Here is a 15,857-nt window from a genome sequence, read left to right as displayed (position 1 = left end):
TGGAAGTCAAATCACGTTAAAATTATTTACTACGAGTGATTATTTTTGTGTAAATCTTGATATGCGGACAAGTTTTATTTAAAAATTATTTTTTTCTTCTTTCTCAATTTTCTATCTACAGATAGATTGGTGTGAACATTTGTTTGTTTAACTAGGCTTTAAATTGATCATTGTCGCAAAGGACTTGGTAAAATGATCTATTTTTAAATTTTTCATACGTATAAACCATATAAATGTGTGTGTGTGTTCTCTATGCTTAATCAAATGAAAAAAGTTGTAGATTTATGAAGAATCCCACATGTTAATTTTATTGCAAATCGTAGCTAGATCAATTGGCCCCTAAGAAACATTCACTGATTCACTTATCTAAGTTATCAGAGTCATGATTTTATTAAACACATATGGAACCAATTAACAACATTGCAATCATGTTTAGACAATGCACATCAAACTGTTGGAAAATTATTGCTATATGGCACTTATTCATATGCTAGATCTTAGGAAAAAAGGGTCCAGAAACATAAATAGGCTCTAACATAATTGTTTCTTATATTCTTTTCTTTTTCTGAAGAAAACATTATGATCAAAAAAAAGAACAAACACCCTATGCCTAGGGTGAGGGATTTGCTATGGAACCTATAGCTGACCACTTTATCAGTACAAAAATTTATATCAAACAGTACAGCTTGGAGGGACAAAAAAAGCCCCAACCCATGTTGTTTGTACACTCTTTTTTGACAGTCATCAATGCTTTTTGCAACTGTTTAAGTTGAATGGAACATCTCTCCCTGTAAAAAGAGAAGTCTTAGGTTGAATTTGTAGACCAAGAGCTAGGTATAGAATTAAAAAGAAACAAGAAAAAAAAAACAAAAGAATCAAAGTGAGTATCCTTATCACCTCCACGAATTTGTTAATTGACGCTATTTTAATCTAGACAGAGTAATAATTGGTCTGACATCTTATAGTTTCCTCAAATTCATGTATCTTGAAGATGCCATTACCCCACCGGACTATAAAAGATACAGCAAGAGAAAAGGAAAAAAAAATGCTTCAATAATTGTTACCAATGAACTGTTAATTTGCTAACATAAAGTAATTAATTCAATGGAATAGTAATCATGTGAACATCTTGGTGTATCTATATATATATATATATATATGGGGGTTCAAAGAATAATACTCCCATGAGGATTGAAGCACATGAAGATTAAACATTTGTTCTTAAAGCGAGGTAGAAGAAGCCGAATGCGACATTTCCTTGGGAAATTCTCTTCTTCTTCTTCATCCTCACATTGTCAACATATAGTTACAGGAAAGATTGACTAATATAAGTGCAACAAGTAGCAATATTCAATTTAAGGGCAAGCAAAGCCATTATCCTTTTGTCTTCCTTTTTGCTGGTCAAAATCGGTTTTGATGATTTAGACAAAGCACGCAATGTGTCAGAAGTAGCAAGTTTGGTCTGTTTGTAATCCTGGTCAAGAAGCAAAGTTTAGATAGTAGTCAAGAATTTATTGACTTGTTAATTGAGTTTGTGGTCCAATTATGTTTGACAAAGAAAAGCAAAACAATAAGGTCGGAGAGACAAATAGTTGAATTTAGTGGTCCTATACCTCCTAATATTCCTCAGGTGATGTTGATATGATGGTTGGAGTTTGGATATATAAACATACTTAGATTTTTAAGTTGCTTTTCTTTTGTATAAAGACAATTGACCGTTTCGATTAAGATTGGAAGGGTGATCGATCTTATTTCTATGTACACTTTTACTTCTTCCAAGTAAGTAAATAATTTATTACCATAATGATTGATATTTGCATTGAAAAAAAATATAAATTATAGATACTAAAATAAAATCACTTTTAGGAGTGTGATTTTTAAATATTTAATTTTTATAATCGTATGCGTCTTTTTTTAACCTCTCATAGCATATGTAGAGGGATACGATCTTGAAATTTAAAAGATATGAGAAAAATAAATTTTTCTTATTAATATTTTCAACATAAAATCTATTTGACGAATCAAGGGATCAAGCATCACATTTTCTCTGCTTAATTGAACAACTAAATAAGTGAATCAAAATTCCCCTAAACAAATCATACACTATTCTTTTGGCTAGTTAATTAGCTCTAAAGTTAAATTACATAAGGATGTAAATGTAAGATTTGTTATGACTATTCACTCCCACATTTCACTTCTTAATCAATTATGAAGGATGTTAATTCCTTTTATTGGGGGGAACATGAGCTGTGTAAATTAAATTTTTTTAATCTTATTTTTTGTGTTGAGAATAAAGTAATATTATAAAGGTAGACAAAGAGCTAAAAGAAAAATATTGATGTAAACAGCTGGATGAAACGAGTCACGCTCAGCAGCAGCGGAGAAATTGAAGTAATAGTTGCAGTATTACGAAAGAGAACAGTAAGCACAGCGAAAACATAAAAAGGCTGTCACCACAGTGAAGATTCCTTTCACTGTTAAATTAGTAGGCAGTTTTCCATTTGTAGATAAAGTCCAAAAGCCTAGAAAACCTTGTAAAGGTGACAGAAGTGGCAACCTACCAAACACCCATGCCATCAGTCCCATGCAACTATATTATTTATTTATTACTCTTGTTGTTCTCACTTCTTTTCCTTTTCTTTTTTGGAGAATTTTGCAGATAATTTTTTGGGGACACCGGCCAACATCTAGTTCTGCTTTTGGGGCACATGTATTGAGCATTTTCGCTTTGATTTGCTCGAACTACTTTAGCCCCCAGTGTGTGCGTTTCACCAAACTATCTACATTTAGTTTCCTTTTTTAGTTCCCTTAACGAGGATTCATATGCATAATATGTGAGCCACTCAACCATAGTATATATTAATTATTATTAACAAAAATATATATTTCCAAATGTTAATAATGTAAAAGCATGTTACATTGGATTAGAATTGAAACTGATATTAGTCTTATAATATTGAGTGAATGCCAGCCTTGGGACTATATATTGAGGTGCCATTTCGTCATGCATCATTATTTACTTTGTAAATTAGCTAATCTTCACATTGATGTGAAATTCCTAATTATTTATAGCGGGGATTGCGGGTTAATAGAGCAGCAGTGAAGGATCCCATGAGTAAAATTACAAAAAGGAGAAATTTCCTTTCCTGTGAATTTTGGTTATTCATCTCACAAAAGGAAAGAACAACAGCATTTCCTTTCCACTTTTTCACACACACATATATATATATATATATATATATTCATGATAATAAATATAAAAAAGGTTTTTATATCATGCATGTATTGTGATACATCACTATCTTACAAGGATAGTTTTTTTATCTTTATAATGAGGTAATGAAATCCGTATTGCTACTTTTCATATATATATATATATATTTATATATATAAAGTTTTACTGCTCTCGAATAATCTACTTAGTATAAATGACCCTTTGAAATTTACGGAACCTGAGGCGACCCTGAAAAAAAAGGAGAGAAAGTGCAAATTGATGTTGATAGGGAAGATTTTGGAAGTGATGCACTGTTATATGATAAGCTATGCTACATCCAGTCTTCCATCTATAATCAAAAGACTAGAAATTTGACCAATATTGCCGACAAGCCTAATTATCAATAAATTCAAGCACATGCCTTTTTTTTAAATAAAATAAATCAACCAAAAGTTTCTTTAATTTTCAGGTGGTGTTTATCATTTAAGACGGTGTTGGGGCAATAGTCATCTCAAGTCTTATGTAATAATATTTATCCATCAATAAAATTCGTTTGTCTTTCCCAAAAGAAGAAAAAATAAAATCAACAATCTAGTAACTATCTTATATATTTATATTAATAATACATGAAAACTCATTGAATATGTGAGATTTCCTTCTCTTATTCTATAAACTTCAACCTAGCTCTTGGAAATCTGAATTTGACCATTGTAGTTTCTTAAGGAGATATATGAATTAATTTGGCTAGTAATGATCATTATCATCATTGATATGTCACCATTGGACCACTAACATTTACCGTATCACTTTCAAAATAACAAGAACATATGATATCTTTTAATGTGCGTGCCATAACAAATTACTATAGAATTCTTTTTACACTAATAGATAAATTCAAATACGTTCATCATTATTATATAGATTACATATATTTATGGCTTTGAGTTTTGGAATAAATATAAGAAAGAATAACAAGGCACCGTTCTGTCACCCTTATCAAATAAAAACTAAACCAGGACGATCATCCACACAATACAAAATCCTTTGAAACAGAGACCCAAAACCGCGTCTGAAAAAACCCAGAGTCGGTTCCTGTTTTATGCTCAGGGAGAGAGAAAGAAATGGGGGAGGGAGAGGAGACAAAGTGTTCGAAGTTTAAGCCAACCTTTAAGACCCATTTTCCTCCTCTCTCTTAATATAAAAAGTTTTACAGAGAAGATGGCAGTGCCACTGTAAGCCATGTTTGCTTAACGTCACGGCTCCTTATAATAAATTATTATTTCACCATTTTTTGACCATCACTTTGGATTGTTTCTCTTTATTTTTTTTTTCCCATCTCTTTTACATTTTATTATTATGAAAAATAAGAAGTTGTCTCTCCCCTTTACAGCGACCCAGCTTTCCATGCATTCCTTCACATGCACTTGCCATATAGCCGAAACCCTAGCTTTCCTTCTCCAACCCTTTCACATCCTCTTTTCTTTCTTGTCTCTTTTACCATTTTGACCATTCTTTTCAAAGGTAATGTGTTATTGGAGTTAATATGATATCTAACAACCATAGAAGTTGATATCAGAATTATTTCATTAAATATGATGTAATTAAGACTAAGAATGGTATGACTGGGTTGTAATGAAAATTGTGTTTTGTGTAACAACTACAATGCCAAATAATGAATTTAAATTTATAGCTCAAATAGAGAATTTTCAACCACAACTTTGCAATTAACTCAACCACAATGCCAAACTCAACTTGAAATTGAAACTGTTTTGAAAGGTAAGTAGCTAGGAACAATAATAGCTTATGAGTAATATAATACTACTATGTTTAGCTTTTCTATTATTATAATTATTGGAATCTAAAGGGTGGCATTACTACTATTCAAGAGGGGGAAAATGTGTAACATTGGCAATCTTTTGACTGCTAGCTAATTATGTTTCAATGCTAATCTAAAATAATATTGACAGACTAAACCCACCAGAAAGTATGCCTTTTTTCACCTTTTGTTAAGTAGGAAAAGTTGATGAAAAAGTTTGAATAATATGGATACAAAATCCCTAAACCAAGGAAACTAAATAGAATTAATTGAGTCGGTTGATGAGTAGTAAGAGCAAGATATGATGGAATTCCACTTGATTGAGCAAACAAAAAAAAAAAAAGAAGATATGATGGAACACTTTGATAAAGCTTTGAGAGGCAATCAAGTAATTTCAACTCTAGGAGGTGCAAGCCACATAAGGGTGATTTGGTAACTTTAGAAATTCCATCAGGTTCTTTATATAAATTCACCCTTCTAATGTATTCTAGACTGTGTATTCATGTGCTTTGTTTTTTTTCTCCTATATTTTAAACCTAGGTTTCAGCTTCAAAGCCATTTTTTTGTTGTTGTTGTTCTTCATCACAGTAATGGAAGATCAAGCTCCAGACCGTAATAGTCCTAGCCATGGTTCAGAGAGAAGTGAACCAGTCAGGTCACGGTGGACTCCAAAGCCAGAACAAATCCTCATACTTGAGTCCATCTTTAACAGTGGCATGGTAAACCCTCCAAAAGATGAAACTGTGAGAATAAGAAAGCTGCTTGAGAAATTTGGTTCTGTTGGCGATGCTAATGTCTTCTACTGGTTCCAAAACAGACGTTCAAGGTCTCGCCGCCGACAACGACAGCTGCAAGCTAGCCTTGCAGGAGATCATCAACAAAGAAACCAAGCACAAGTAGTTGGTGGTGCAATTCAGTATGAAAATAGTACTGCTGCTATGGGGTTTGCAAATTCTCCTTCTTTTGCTAATTCTTCTCCATCTTCTTTCCTCGTTGGCTCCTCTTCTTCTTGCGGTGTCATGGGTGATGATGGGTTTGAAAATCTACTCTCAATGTCTGGTCAAATGGGATTTCAAGAAGTTGGGCAGAGCTCGAGTGTAACATCAGTTTTGTGCCCATCAGAAACTCCCAATTTGCACTACCAATCTGGTAAATGCATGGCCGAGAGTTAATTCCTTCGATTGCTAACATTTTGTTTTGCCTCTTAATTTTTCCTTTCATTCCATCAAAACATAATTTTTATTTCATGTTTGGTTTATGGAGATGACATGGAGTACTGTTGATTCTTGTCAACCACTTAAAAATTATACTTTCTTAATTCCCCCAAATTTATGTTTTAAAATTCATGAATTTCAAAAGTCAGGTAAGGTTTTTCTTCAGATTGAAAACGACAAAGAATAAAGTATCTATAACAGTAACTTTCTTGTGATATAACAATGTATTTTGTGTTTGATAAGAGAGTTGCACTATACCCCATAAATATACTACATTTTTTTCCATCTTTGATCTTTCTCTTGGCTATTTAAAGAAAATTTTATGAGTTGCAAGAGAAATTAATTTTATACAGGAGGAACTAATGATTGAAAGAACCTAAGCCAAACACTTAACTTTTCCCAGGTTTTCTTAAAGATTCTCTACTTTCTCTTGTTTTAAGATTTGAAGCTTTCTTCCAATATTTAAGGGAACAATAGAAAAGGAAAACCTTAATATCGGTTCCTCAATTTCTTTACAGTCTTCAGACCTAAAAGCTAGCTTTATTAGAAGAACATATAGACTGCCATTATACCAGCTGTTCTGCAGCAGAATTTCAGCATGGGATCTGGCAGCTATTAAGTGCTTAATTTTTTGCGACTGACTTAAAAAGGCTGGAAATCTGGAGCAGTAATGGCAAAATGTTCTACATTCTAGCAGTACCTAGGAAATAAAGTTAATTAATCTGTGCCTTGAATTCCCTTGTAACTAGGATTCTTTTAGCTTTTTTTTCAGGATTCATCACAGTGTTTATCAATGGAGTCCCAACAGAGGTTCCAAGGGGGCCACTTGACATGAAAGCCATGTTTGGTCAAGATGTAGTGCTGGTCCACTCCTCGGGTGTCCCTGTCCCCATGAATGAGTTTGGCTTTTTACTTCAGAGCTTGCAGCCTGGCGAAAGCTATTTCCTGGTGAGTTCATTTGGAAGATGATTAATTATGGCTAGCTCTGCCCACCTAGAATTTTAGAGCAACACTCTGGCTCTAAAATTCTATGTTTTAATCTCCAAGGAATCCGCAGTCACTTCTCTTCTTCTATCTCCTTCTTCACCCCAGTAGAGAGTTGTCTCTCTGTCTATTTTAATTGCTTGGAATTTGCTTTGGGAAGTGTAGATTTTGGTTCCATATAGTAAAAATCACAATATTTTCTTTCTCAAGTTCAAGGACAAAGTACATAAATTTTCTTGGTGAGAGGAATTTTCCGGAATTCCTCGAAAATTCTCACACGCGCACACAATCTTTATGTTTTTACAATTCAAAGATATGCTGAGATCATAGACCGTACCCTTAATTGTTTTCAGGTTGTAATTAGGGTTCTTAATTAAACTTAATTTTAAATTCTTTACTTATGCTTTTAGAAAATAACATCACAATTTTCTCTGACCCTAAGGGTATACAATTTCTCACTGAGATAAAAAAAAAAAACTTTGATTACAGGTTTCAAGACCAACTTAAAGAGCTGCAAACTAGTGGGGGCTGCCAGTATTTTGTGATAATATGCAACTATGCGACAAGACCCAAGTTTCCCTTTGCTATTTTCTTTAATTTATATCTCTCCTTAATTTCTTTCCTTTTATCTTTGTTTCTCTTGTTTTATAGGATGAACTTAGTCAACCTGAATATTACATAAATCTACAGAAACCTTTTCTACAACCCAAGAGATTAGTTAAAGTGTGGGATATATATACATCTAGAAGCTAATTAACAATATTAATAATATATAATGTCATAATTAAACTTATTATTTACTGCCAAATCCGCCTAACAGTGCTGCTTATATTACATGCTGTACCAAGATCATATCACATTCGGTTCAGTAGTCCTTTCCATTTTACCATGTTTGCATATTGGATGTTTCCATGTTTCAAATAAATAGAAGCCTGCTGGTTTATAGGGCATTCAAGGCAACCAATTTGGAACTTCAATATTTTCTTATTACAATTGCTTTAATACCAACTGGCAATGGCAACCTTAAAGGGTTATTAAAGATTCACAGTAACTACTATCTAATTGACATGTTCTTACCATTTACATATGCACGATCTACCACTCACACACACACACACACACACACACACATATATATATATATATTGTTATTAACAGTAATTATAAATGTTAAATGTTGAATACTACTGGTAAAAAAGGTAATGGAAACTAGGGAGGAGCCGACTCATCATTCCATACACTGTCTCTAACTTTCCATATCATACAATGTCATGCATGGTTCCAACTTGAAAGATTCTTTCATTTGATTTAGATGGAAATGACAGATTGAATTGTCCTTATGTCCTGCATTTAGTCAAAATTTCCATCTAATTAACTTGTAATTTATATATTTCATCTATTGAATACATTTTGCAAAAACAAATGAGATTGAAACTTATCAAATAATTAAAGAAGAATTGATTTTTTTACCCAATTCAAAAATTCGGGGAATTAAATAAACTTGAGAAAAGGTTTAAATTAATCACTCTACTGAAGGTGATGGATTGAATTTACTACTCATCTTTGAAGGGATACAATTTTATCATTGTACTTTATAATTACGTTCAAAAATAGCAAAAAATTAACTTTTAATTATTTTTTAATCAAATTAATAAAGTCACTTGCAAAATTGCACATGTTAGAAAATGAATGGTAATTTGATCTATTATCTTTAAACAAAGTGATGAATTTGATCCTTATCACAATAAAATCCAACAATCAAGGGTTAGCCTAAAAGTTGTTAAAACTTCCTTAGGAGGGATAAGGTTCAAGGTTCAAGGAAGGTTCAAATTTCTTTCTCCCCTTGAAAATGTACTATCATTTTCCTTTGACATGGTGGTGTATTCATGCATGTATGTTAATGGTGATGTGAATAATAATTTAAAAAAAAAATGGTGATGTGTATAATATAATGTTATAAAATGGAAATAATTCTGAATTTAAAAACTCATAATTCTAATTAACCTTACAAAGTCATGGATTTCAATCCCCCAATTTTCAAAATTTTGCTGAAACAAATGAATTTAATTAACATTTGGGAATCACAACTTCAATTTTAAGAGTAAAAATTTGCACTCATGGATTTCCTTTTGCCTTACACACCTGAAAAATTTTCCAAAGAATATGTTCTCAAGCCTATATAAGTCAAGTCGTGTCAAGCTTCTCAAGCCTAAAGCATTTCAATTTCTTATTGCATCTATTTTCTGACGCTTCAATTTGAAGTTTTAGCTTTACCTTTTATAAAAGATTTTTGTTTTTAGTTTTTACAAAGCTAAAAGCTATTTTTCAAAACTTATTCGGCTTAGCTTTAGCTTTCTAAAATAGAGAAACTGCCTTAAAAGTTAGACCAAGCAAGCAACATGTTAAACAGCATATATATATATATATATATAGAGAGAGAGAGAGAGAGAGAGAGAGAGAGAGAGAGGTTGCTTAGAAGATCAAACACTAGTAACCACATTCTTTCTTCCGAAAAGATGATTTTAGGACTCTATTATCTTGGATTTCCACCATTTGCTGCTGGTATTTATTTGGTGTGGTGGTTGATGTTGATGACTTTTAATGCCCTGTTTTGGATTTGATTTTAATTTGTCTTTGGTGTTACTAGTTCTATGTTTTGGGTGTGGCTTAAGTTTGATTATGATTTTCCTTTACTCTATTTTGTTTGTAAGGTGTTCAAACAGTCCTTTGTTGGGATGCTGATAATAAAATAAATCTATTTGATCGAGTAAAAAAAAAAAGTTCTACTTTCTTTGAATATTACAACTATATATATATAATATTTTTACAATTTACAGTATCTACATACACTAGTTACCGTTATTTCTATCTCTTGTCTTGGAATTTTGAACCAATGTTCCAAAATACAGAAATATTGTATTTTAAACTGTGAAAAACTTACTATTATAACTAAGTGGCTGCTTGCTAATAATAATAACTATAAAATCCAGCTGCTACATTCCAGGAAAGAACCAAAAGACAGTTGTTTCCTAAGATTTTCCGTGAAAGTACCCTTTACCTAGAAATCAGCTTTAATTTGTTTTCTTTTTCCCAATCTTATAAGTAGGCAAAAAATAAAAAAATTGCATGGGCGGTACGTGGATTCCCCATTGAATGGAGGTCTCGAAAAACCAAAAAAAGAAATGATTAATGCAAAGCAACTTGGCCTTCAACACCGACCAATATAACCAATCTGATGCAGACGGATGTTTGTTATGCTATTTTTCTTTTCTTTTCTTTTTTATTTTTTTCTCAGAAACATAGGGCACATTTACTGAGAAATGCCCATGTGAAAATTCCGAGTTAAACATTTTTATTGGCTGCCATGTGATTAATGAAATTTTTGCATTTGTTGCTTAGATTCTATATGACATGTAGTTTTTTTTTGCTGACCAGGAAACAATTAGTCAACTTAATTGGGGTAATCCAATGGAGTTCGTAAATTTATAATCATGCTCATGATTTGAAAGGGGAGACAAACGGGTTCTTCCTTTTACTCGGGTTTTTCTAGGTTTTTGTGAACATTGCGTGGACTCAACTTTGTTTTATGATTAGTCTTTCTTTTACCCTTTGTTTCACTCAACATTCTTTCAATGTGGAACACTTCAAATCCTTTTTAATTTCTTATTTTGGTTGGTTTTTAAGTTTGTTTATACATGCACACGGAAAAAACAAGATAAATCAAATTACTCGGAAAAAAAGGGAAAAATAGTGCTTGGTTTCCCGAGGAACGAAGAAGAAAAATAAGAAAAAAGGGTTATGTGATCTGACTTTGTCACTCATTGGTTGCAACAAAGGCTACATCCTTTTATTCCCCCATAGTATATGAATAATTAAGTCTTGCACATGGTAGCTAGATAGATCTCTTAGCGTGCACTACAATCTAAATAAGTATTGAAAAGTTATCATAAATTTTAGTTAACCAAGACCTAAGTTAAGTTGCTCATGACAACATGAAAAGCTATATAAGACACAATAACCTTAACAATCTCCTCCATGATGTATTGCTCTTGCCTCTAAACCTCGATGCAACTTCCTAGAAATTAAATTTCTCTGTTAAAAAGAGCTTTTGTGGGCTGTCATTATCATAAACTCTTCTTCACAAAAACATATGAGACCTCATTGTTTACAATTTTAGGCAACCGCTCACATGCAAGTTACTTATCTCTCTCAAGATAGTCCACTTCCTTCATATGTCAATTCCCCTATCTAGAGATTGATCATTTTATCATCCACAAGCTTAGCAAATTCATTCTTCAGTCATGGTGTTTCCAACTGATAATATCTTTTATCCTTTACTTTGAAACCATAAATATAGGCGAATGCTTTCAATCTCTTACATATATTGTGGATCCTAAAGGTATTATGAATGCTTCAATCATGGGACGCTTGTGTCCCTAAACCACCATCAACACCAAAATCAAAAGGAGTAGAACCAAAATTATCATAGATGCAGTAGGAGCAATACTAACAGATAAAGCCCTCCTTGTCCTAGTAACAGATCTAACAACAATTGCAGTTCCTCTCCTAGATTTAGTAACAACAGCAATAGGTCTTCTTAATCCACCAGAAGCAGCCTTAGGTCCTTCTTGTACCCCAAAAGTAGTAGTTCCCCTTGAAATTGAAGCATGTCCTCTTGAAGTACTACCAGCAGATCCACCAACTCTTCATCGAAGATAAACCTGAAATTAGAAGCCTTTGGTTGCTGTATCAGTGAAAATGAAGATAGTAAGACAACAGGATAGCATGTGGAGATCACATGTTGCTTGAAGGAGGAATGCTTTTATTTAAGAGTGTAAAATGCACGGTATTCACCTTTATTGTTTTCTTAGGTAGTTAGTTAGATATTTTCTCTCTTTTTTATAACTATTTTTCAAGGCTTATTTTCTTGTATAAATATCACACTTTGTAACTAATTTCTTTTTGAGGAATGAAAGAAAATTTCTTCTTTCCCCAAAACTTCTTCTTATAGCTTCCGTGATTCTCACATGGTATCAGAGTATTGATATGAGATAGGGATTTCACGATGCAATTTTTCTTCAGATAAGTTGAACCTTTGCATTTGATTCATGCCATTCAATCTGTTGAATAATTTTAGATTTTTCTTTCTTTCACTTATCAATAAATCGTGTTCTTGACTCTATATTTCTGGTTTTCTTTTTGAGAAGATTTTCTTTGAAATTTTTTCAATTGTGTTTGAATCTTAATCTATTAGTACTTGATTCTTGTTTGCTCTTCAATCTGTGTGGAATTAGTATTCATGGCTGAAAATACATAAAACATAGAAAATGTAAACTTAAAACCCTAGATCTAAGAATTCACATTTAAAAGATTCACAATCACCTTATTATGTGCATCATAGTGATAATCGTAGATTTGTTATGGTGAATCCTAAACTTACATCTATCAACTGCATAGCTTGTAGTAGATCACTTTTGTTGGCTTTGTCTATAAAGAATAAGACCGGTTTCATTAATGGGACAATTGTTAAACCAAACATAATTGATTTTTTATATAATTCATGGAATAGATGCAATAAGCTCATAATGGCATCTATAGTTTTCTACATGGACAATGCAATAGGCATTAGAAATACTTTAAACAGAATTTTGCACAACCTGATGACACACATGTCTGTAACTTATAATACATTTTAGGCAATGTGAATTAAGGTATTAGAAGTGTAGATTCATACTTTATTGAACTCAAAGGCACATGGGAAGAGTTGAGGAATTTTAGGCTCTTACCACATTATGAGTGTGGTAAGTATAATCCAATTTGGTTTAATAAATACCCAAATCAATATTAGAAAGATATGGTTTTCAGGTTCCTAAATGGACTCAACAAGTTTTTTTTAGCACTAAGGTGATAGATAATATCCATGGAACCTTTGCCACAGTTGGATAAGGCATATAACATGGTTCTAAGGGAGGAACCTTAAAGGAATCTCTTGTTACAATCAAATCTAAAAGATTTCAAATTTACCAAGGGAAAAGGTAATTACAAGAAAAGGACAGCAACAGTTAATTATGTTTTTCTTGGAAACAATACTTTTCCATGGACTTCAATATAGTCTGAGCAAGATGAAAAGGTTGTTGGCATAAACTCCATGTCTTAAATATAACTCATCAAGCATCTAGTTTAGAAATTAATGACACTTCTCAGTAAAAATGGTATAAACAGTGACGAGCTTTGTGACAGTTCACCAAATAAGCAACAAACAAAACCTTTCTTAGTCAACTCTGTCTTTGCAAGTATTATATATGGTATTTCTTATTTCAATACCACAAATAACCTCTCACCTAGGTATAAAAGTGTTAATGATGCCATGTTTAAGCATAATTCCTGGGTTGTAAACACTGGAGGTAGTGATCATATATCTTGTTTTTTAGGATAATATTAGTTTTACTAAACTAGCAAAAGACTACTATGTCTAGTTGTGAAACAATGCAAAGGCTTTTGTAATGTATTCTGGAACGGTCAAATTAACATCATTGTTGGCTTTGCATAATGTCATGTGTGTTCCTTCATTCAATTTCAACCTTATATCAGTAACTAAGTTAACATTTTATTAAAAAACTTGTGTGTTTTTTACGGATAAAATGTATGTTATTCAGGGTCTTTTCTCATAGAAGGTGACTGGTGTTGTTAGAGTAACCTCAGGATTATAATTTTTACAAGATTATCAAAATGAAGATTATCATACAAATTTAGTCTTGATAATTTTATACATTTTTCTTTTAAACATTCTATCAATTCTTGTAAAATAGTTCCTAAGCAGCTTGATTTGTGGCAACATACATTCAAATAGAATAAGTCTCATTCACAAACAATGTCTTGAAATTAATTGTTCAAAGACCTTAATATGTGAAATTTGTCCTAGCTAAAATGAAAAGATTACCATTCCCTGTTTATATAAAAAATACAACTTCTACTTTTGAAATTCTGCATGCAAATATTTAGGGACCTTATTCAATCCCAACTATAAAAGGTCAACATTATTTCTTTACTTTGGTGGATGATTTTACAAGATTTAATTAGATCTTCTTAATGAGAAACAAGTCAAATGTGTCAACTATTTTATTAACTTTTCACAAATATTTTCAGAATCAAATTTCAACCACTATTAAATGTTTCAGAACTAATCATGTAAAGGAGTTTAATCTTCTTGATTTTTATGAAAAACATGGCATAATGCACCAAATGTTTTGTGTGGAAGCCTCTCAACAAAACGAGGTTGTTGAGAGAAAACATCAATATGTTTTTGTAGTAGCTAGAGTATTGATGCATCAGTCTTATTTGCTTATTCCTTTTCAGGGAGAAACTGTTCTTGTAGCTACTCATATAGTTAACAGGATACCAACAAAGGTTTTGCATGATAAATCACCTTATGAAATGCTTTACTTTAAACCTCTTTCTTATGAACATTTTAAGGTGTTTGGCAACTTATGTTTAATGTCTATATTGGCACAAAACAAAAGAAAATTGGACAAAAATGCAATCAAATGTGTATTTGTCGATTATCTAAATGGAATCAAAGGGAATAAAGATTATGAGATTGATGCAAACATGTTACTTATATATAGAAATATAGTTTTTCATGAGCATATTTTCCTTTTTCAGTCATTGCAGAATAGCTCACATCAATTTACATTTTCACAAATATCTAAGCTGCATGACTTTAATTTTGGCATTTTAGCTCTTGATATTGTTGATTTTCCACCAAATTTCCATTCCATAGTGAGTCATCTTCATTTACACTAGTTACATCTTTTGACACTTCTTCTCAATCAGAATTTATTCATTATTAACCTCATTCTTCTAAACTTCTCATTGAATATAACAATATAGAGTTAGCTATTGCAACAGCTGATCATGCTATTGATACTACTTCATTGCCTAAAAAAAGTAATAAAACTAGGCATGTTCTCAAATTCCTTGATGTCTATCAAATAAAACTTCTTTCTTCTTCTCATTTAGTAGCATCACATCCTATAATTAAATTTTTTTTCTTGTAATTAGTTATTTATTACTCATAAGACATTTATTGCTACATTATCTCAAACATATGAACCTATTACACATGTTCAAGGTGTTAAACATTCTCATTGGCAAGATGCTATGAAATGTGAATTGAAAGCATTAAAGGACAATAGAACATGGAGTGTTGTGCCTTTTCCTACTGATTCCTTTGCCATAGGTTGTAAGTGGGTGTTTAAGGTGAAAATGAATGTAGATGGTACTATAGAAAGTAAAAAGCATAGTTAGTAGCTAAGGGTACCAGTCAAAAGAAAAGCTTTAATTATCTAGAAACATTCAGCCTTGTTGTAAAACAAACTACTATGAGAGTTTTATTAGCTTTGGTAGCTGCCAAAGGCTAGTTTCTATCTAGTTTCTATCACAATTGGATATTAATAATGCTTTCTTAAATGGAGATTTAGAAGAAACAATTTATATGGATATTCCCCAAGGTTATTTTATTGAAGAGGAACATCCATCTGGTTTCAAGTTAGTTTGTAAGTTTCATAAGTCAATATATGATATTAAGTAAGCTTCAGGACAATGAAATTCTAAGTTCACTACTTCTCTG

At 32.0% G+C, this 15,857-nt stretch overlaps 1 protein-coding gene across 1 annotated transcript; it reads left to right on the top strand.

Annotated features, from left to right (window-relative positions):
• Positions 1 to 5,563: 5,563 nt before the first annotated feature.
• LOC110415679 (WUSCHEL-related homeobox 11-like) lies at positions 5,564 to 7,918 on the top strand. The gene is made up of 3 exons (XM_021427373.2): positions 5,564 to 6,179; positions 7,017 to 7,192; positions 7,718 to 7,918. The coding sequence occupies exons 1-3, from the start codon at positions 5,621 to 5,623 to the stop codon at positions 7,733 to 7,735; spliced, it is 753 nt and encodes a 250-aa protein (XP_021283048.1). The 5' UTR covers positions 5,564 to 5,620; the 3' UTR covers positions 7,736 to 7,918.
• Positions 7,919 to 15,857: the final 7,939 nt, after the last annotated feature.

This window comes from Theobroma umbraticum, unplaced genomic scaffold (assembly GCF_002168275.2).
Source record: "Theobroma umbraticum cultivar Fairchild unplaced genomic scaffold, ASM216827v3 scaffold_147.0, whole genome shotgun sequence".
In the NCBI taxonomy this organism is placed as follows: domain Eukaryota; kingdom Viridiplantae; phylum Streptophyta; class Magnoliopsida; order Malvales; family Malvaceae; genus Theobroma; species Theobroma umbraticum.
Note: the sequence above shows the minus strand (reverse complement) of the source record. Positions and strands in the feature narration are given on the sequence as shown.

Bases quoted from the DNA above. Each gene is read 5' to 3' on its own strand.
- LOC110415679 (XM_021427373.2), top strand. From the start codon at position 5,621: ATGGAAGATCAAGCTCCAGACCGTAATAGTCCTAGCCATGGTTCAGAG. The intron at 6,180-7,016 runs GTAAATGCATGG...CTTTTTTTTCAG, and splicing joins CAATTTGCACTACCAATCTG to GATTCATCACAGTGTTTATC.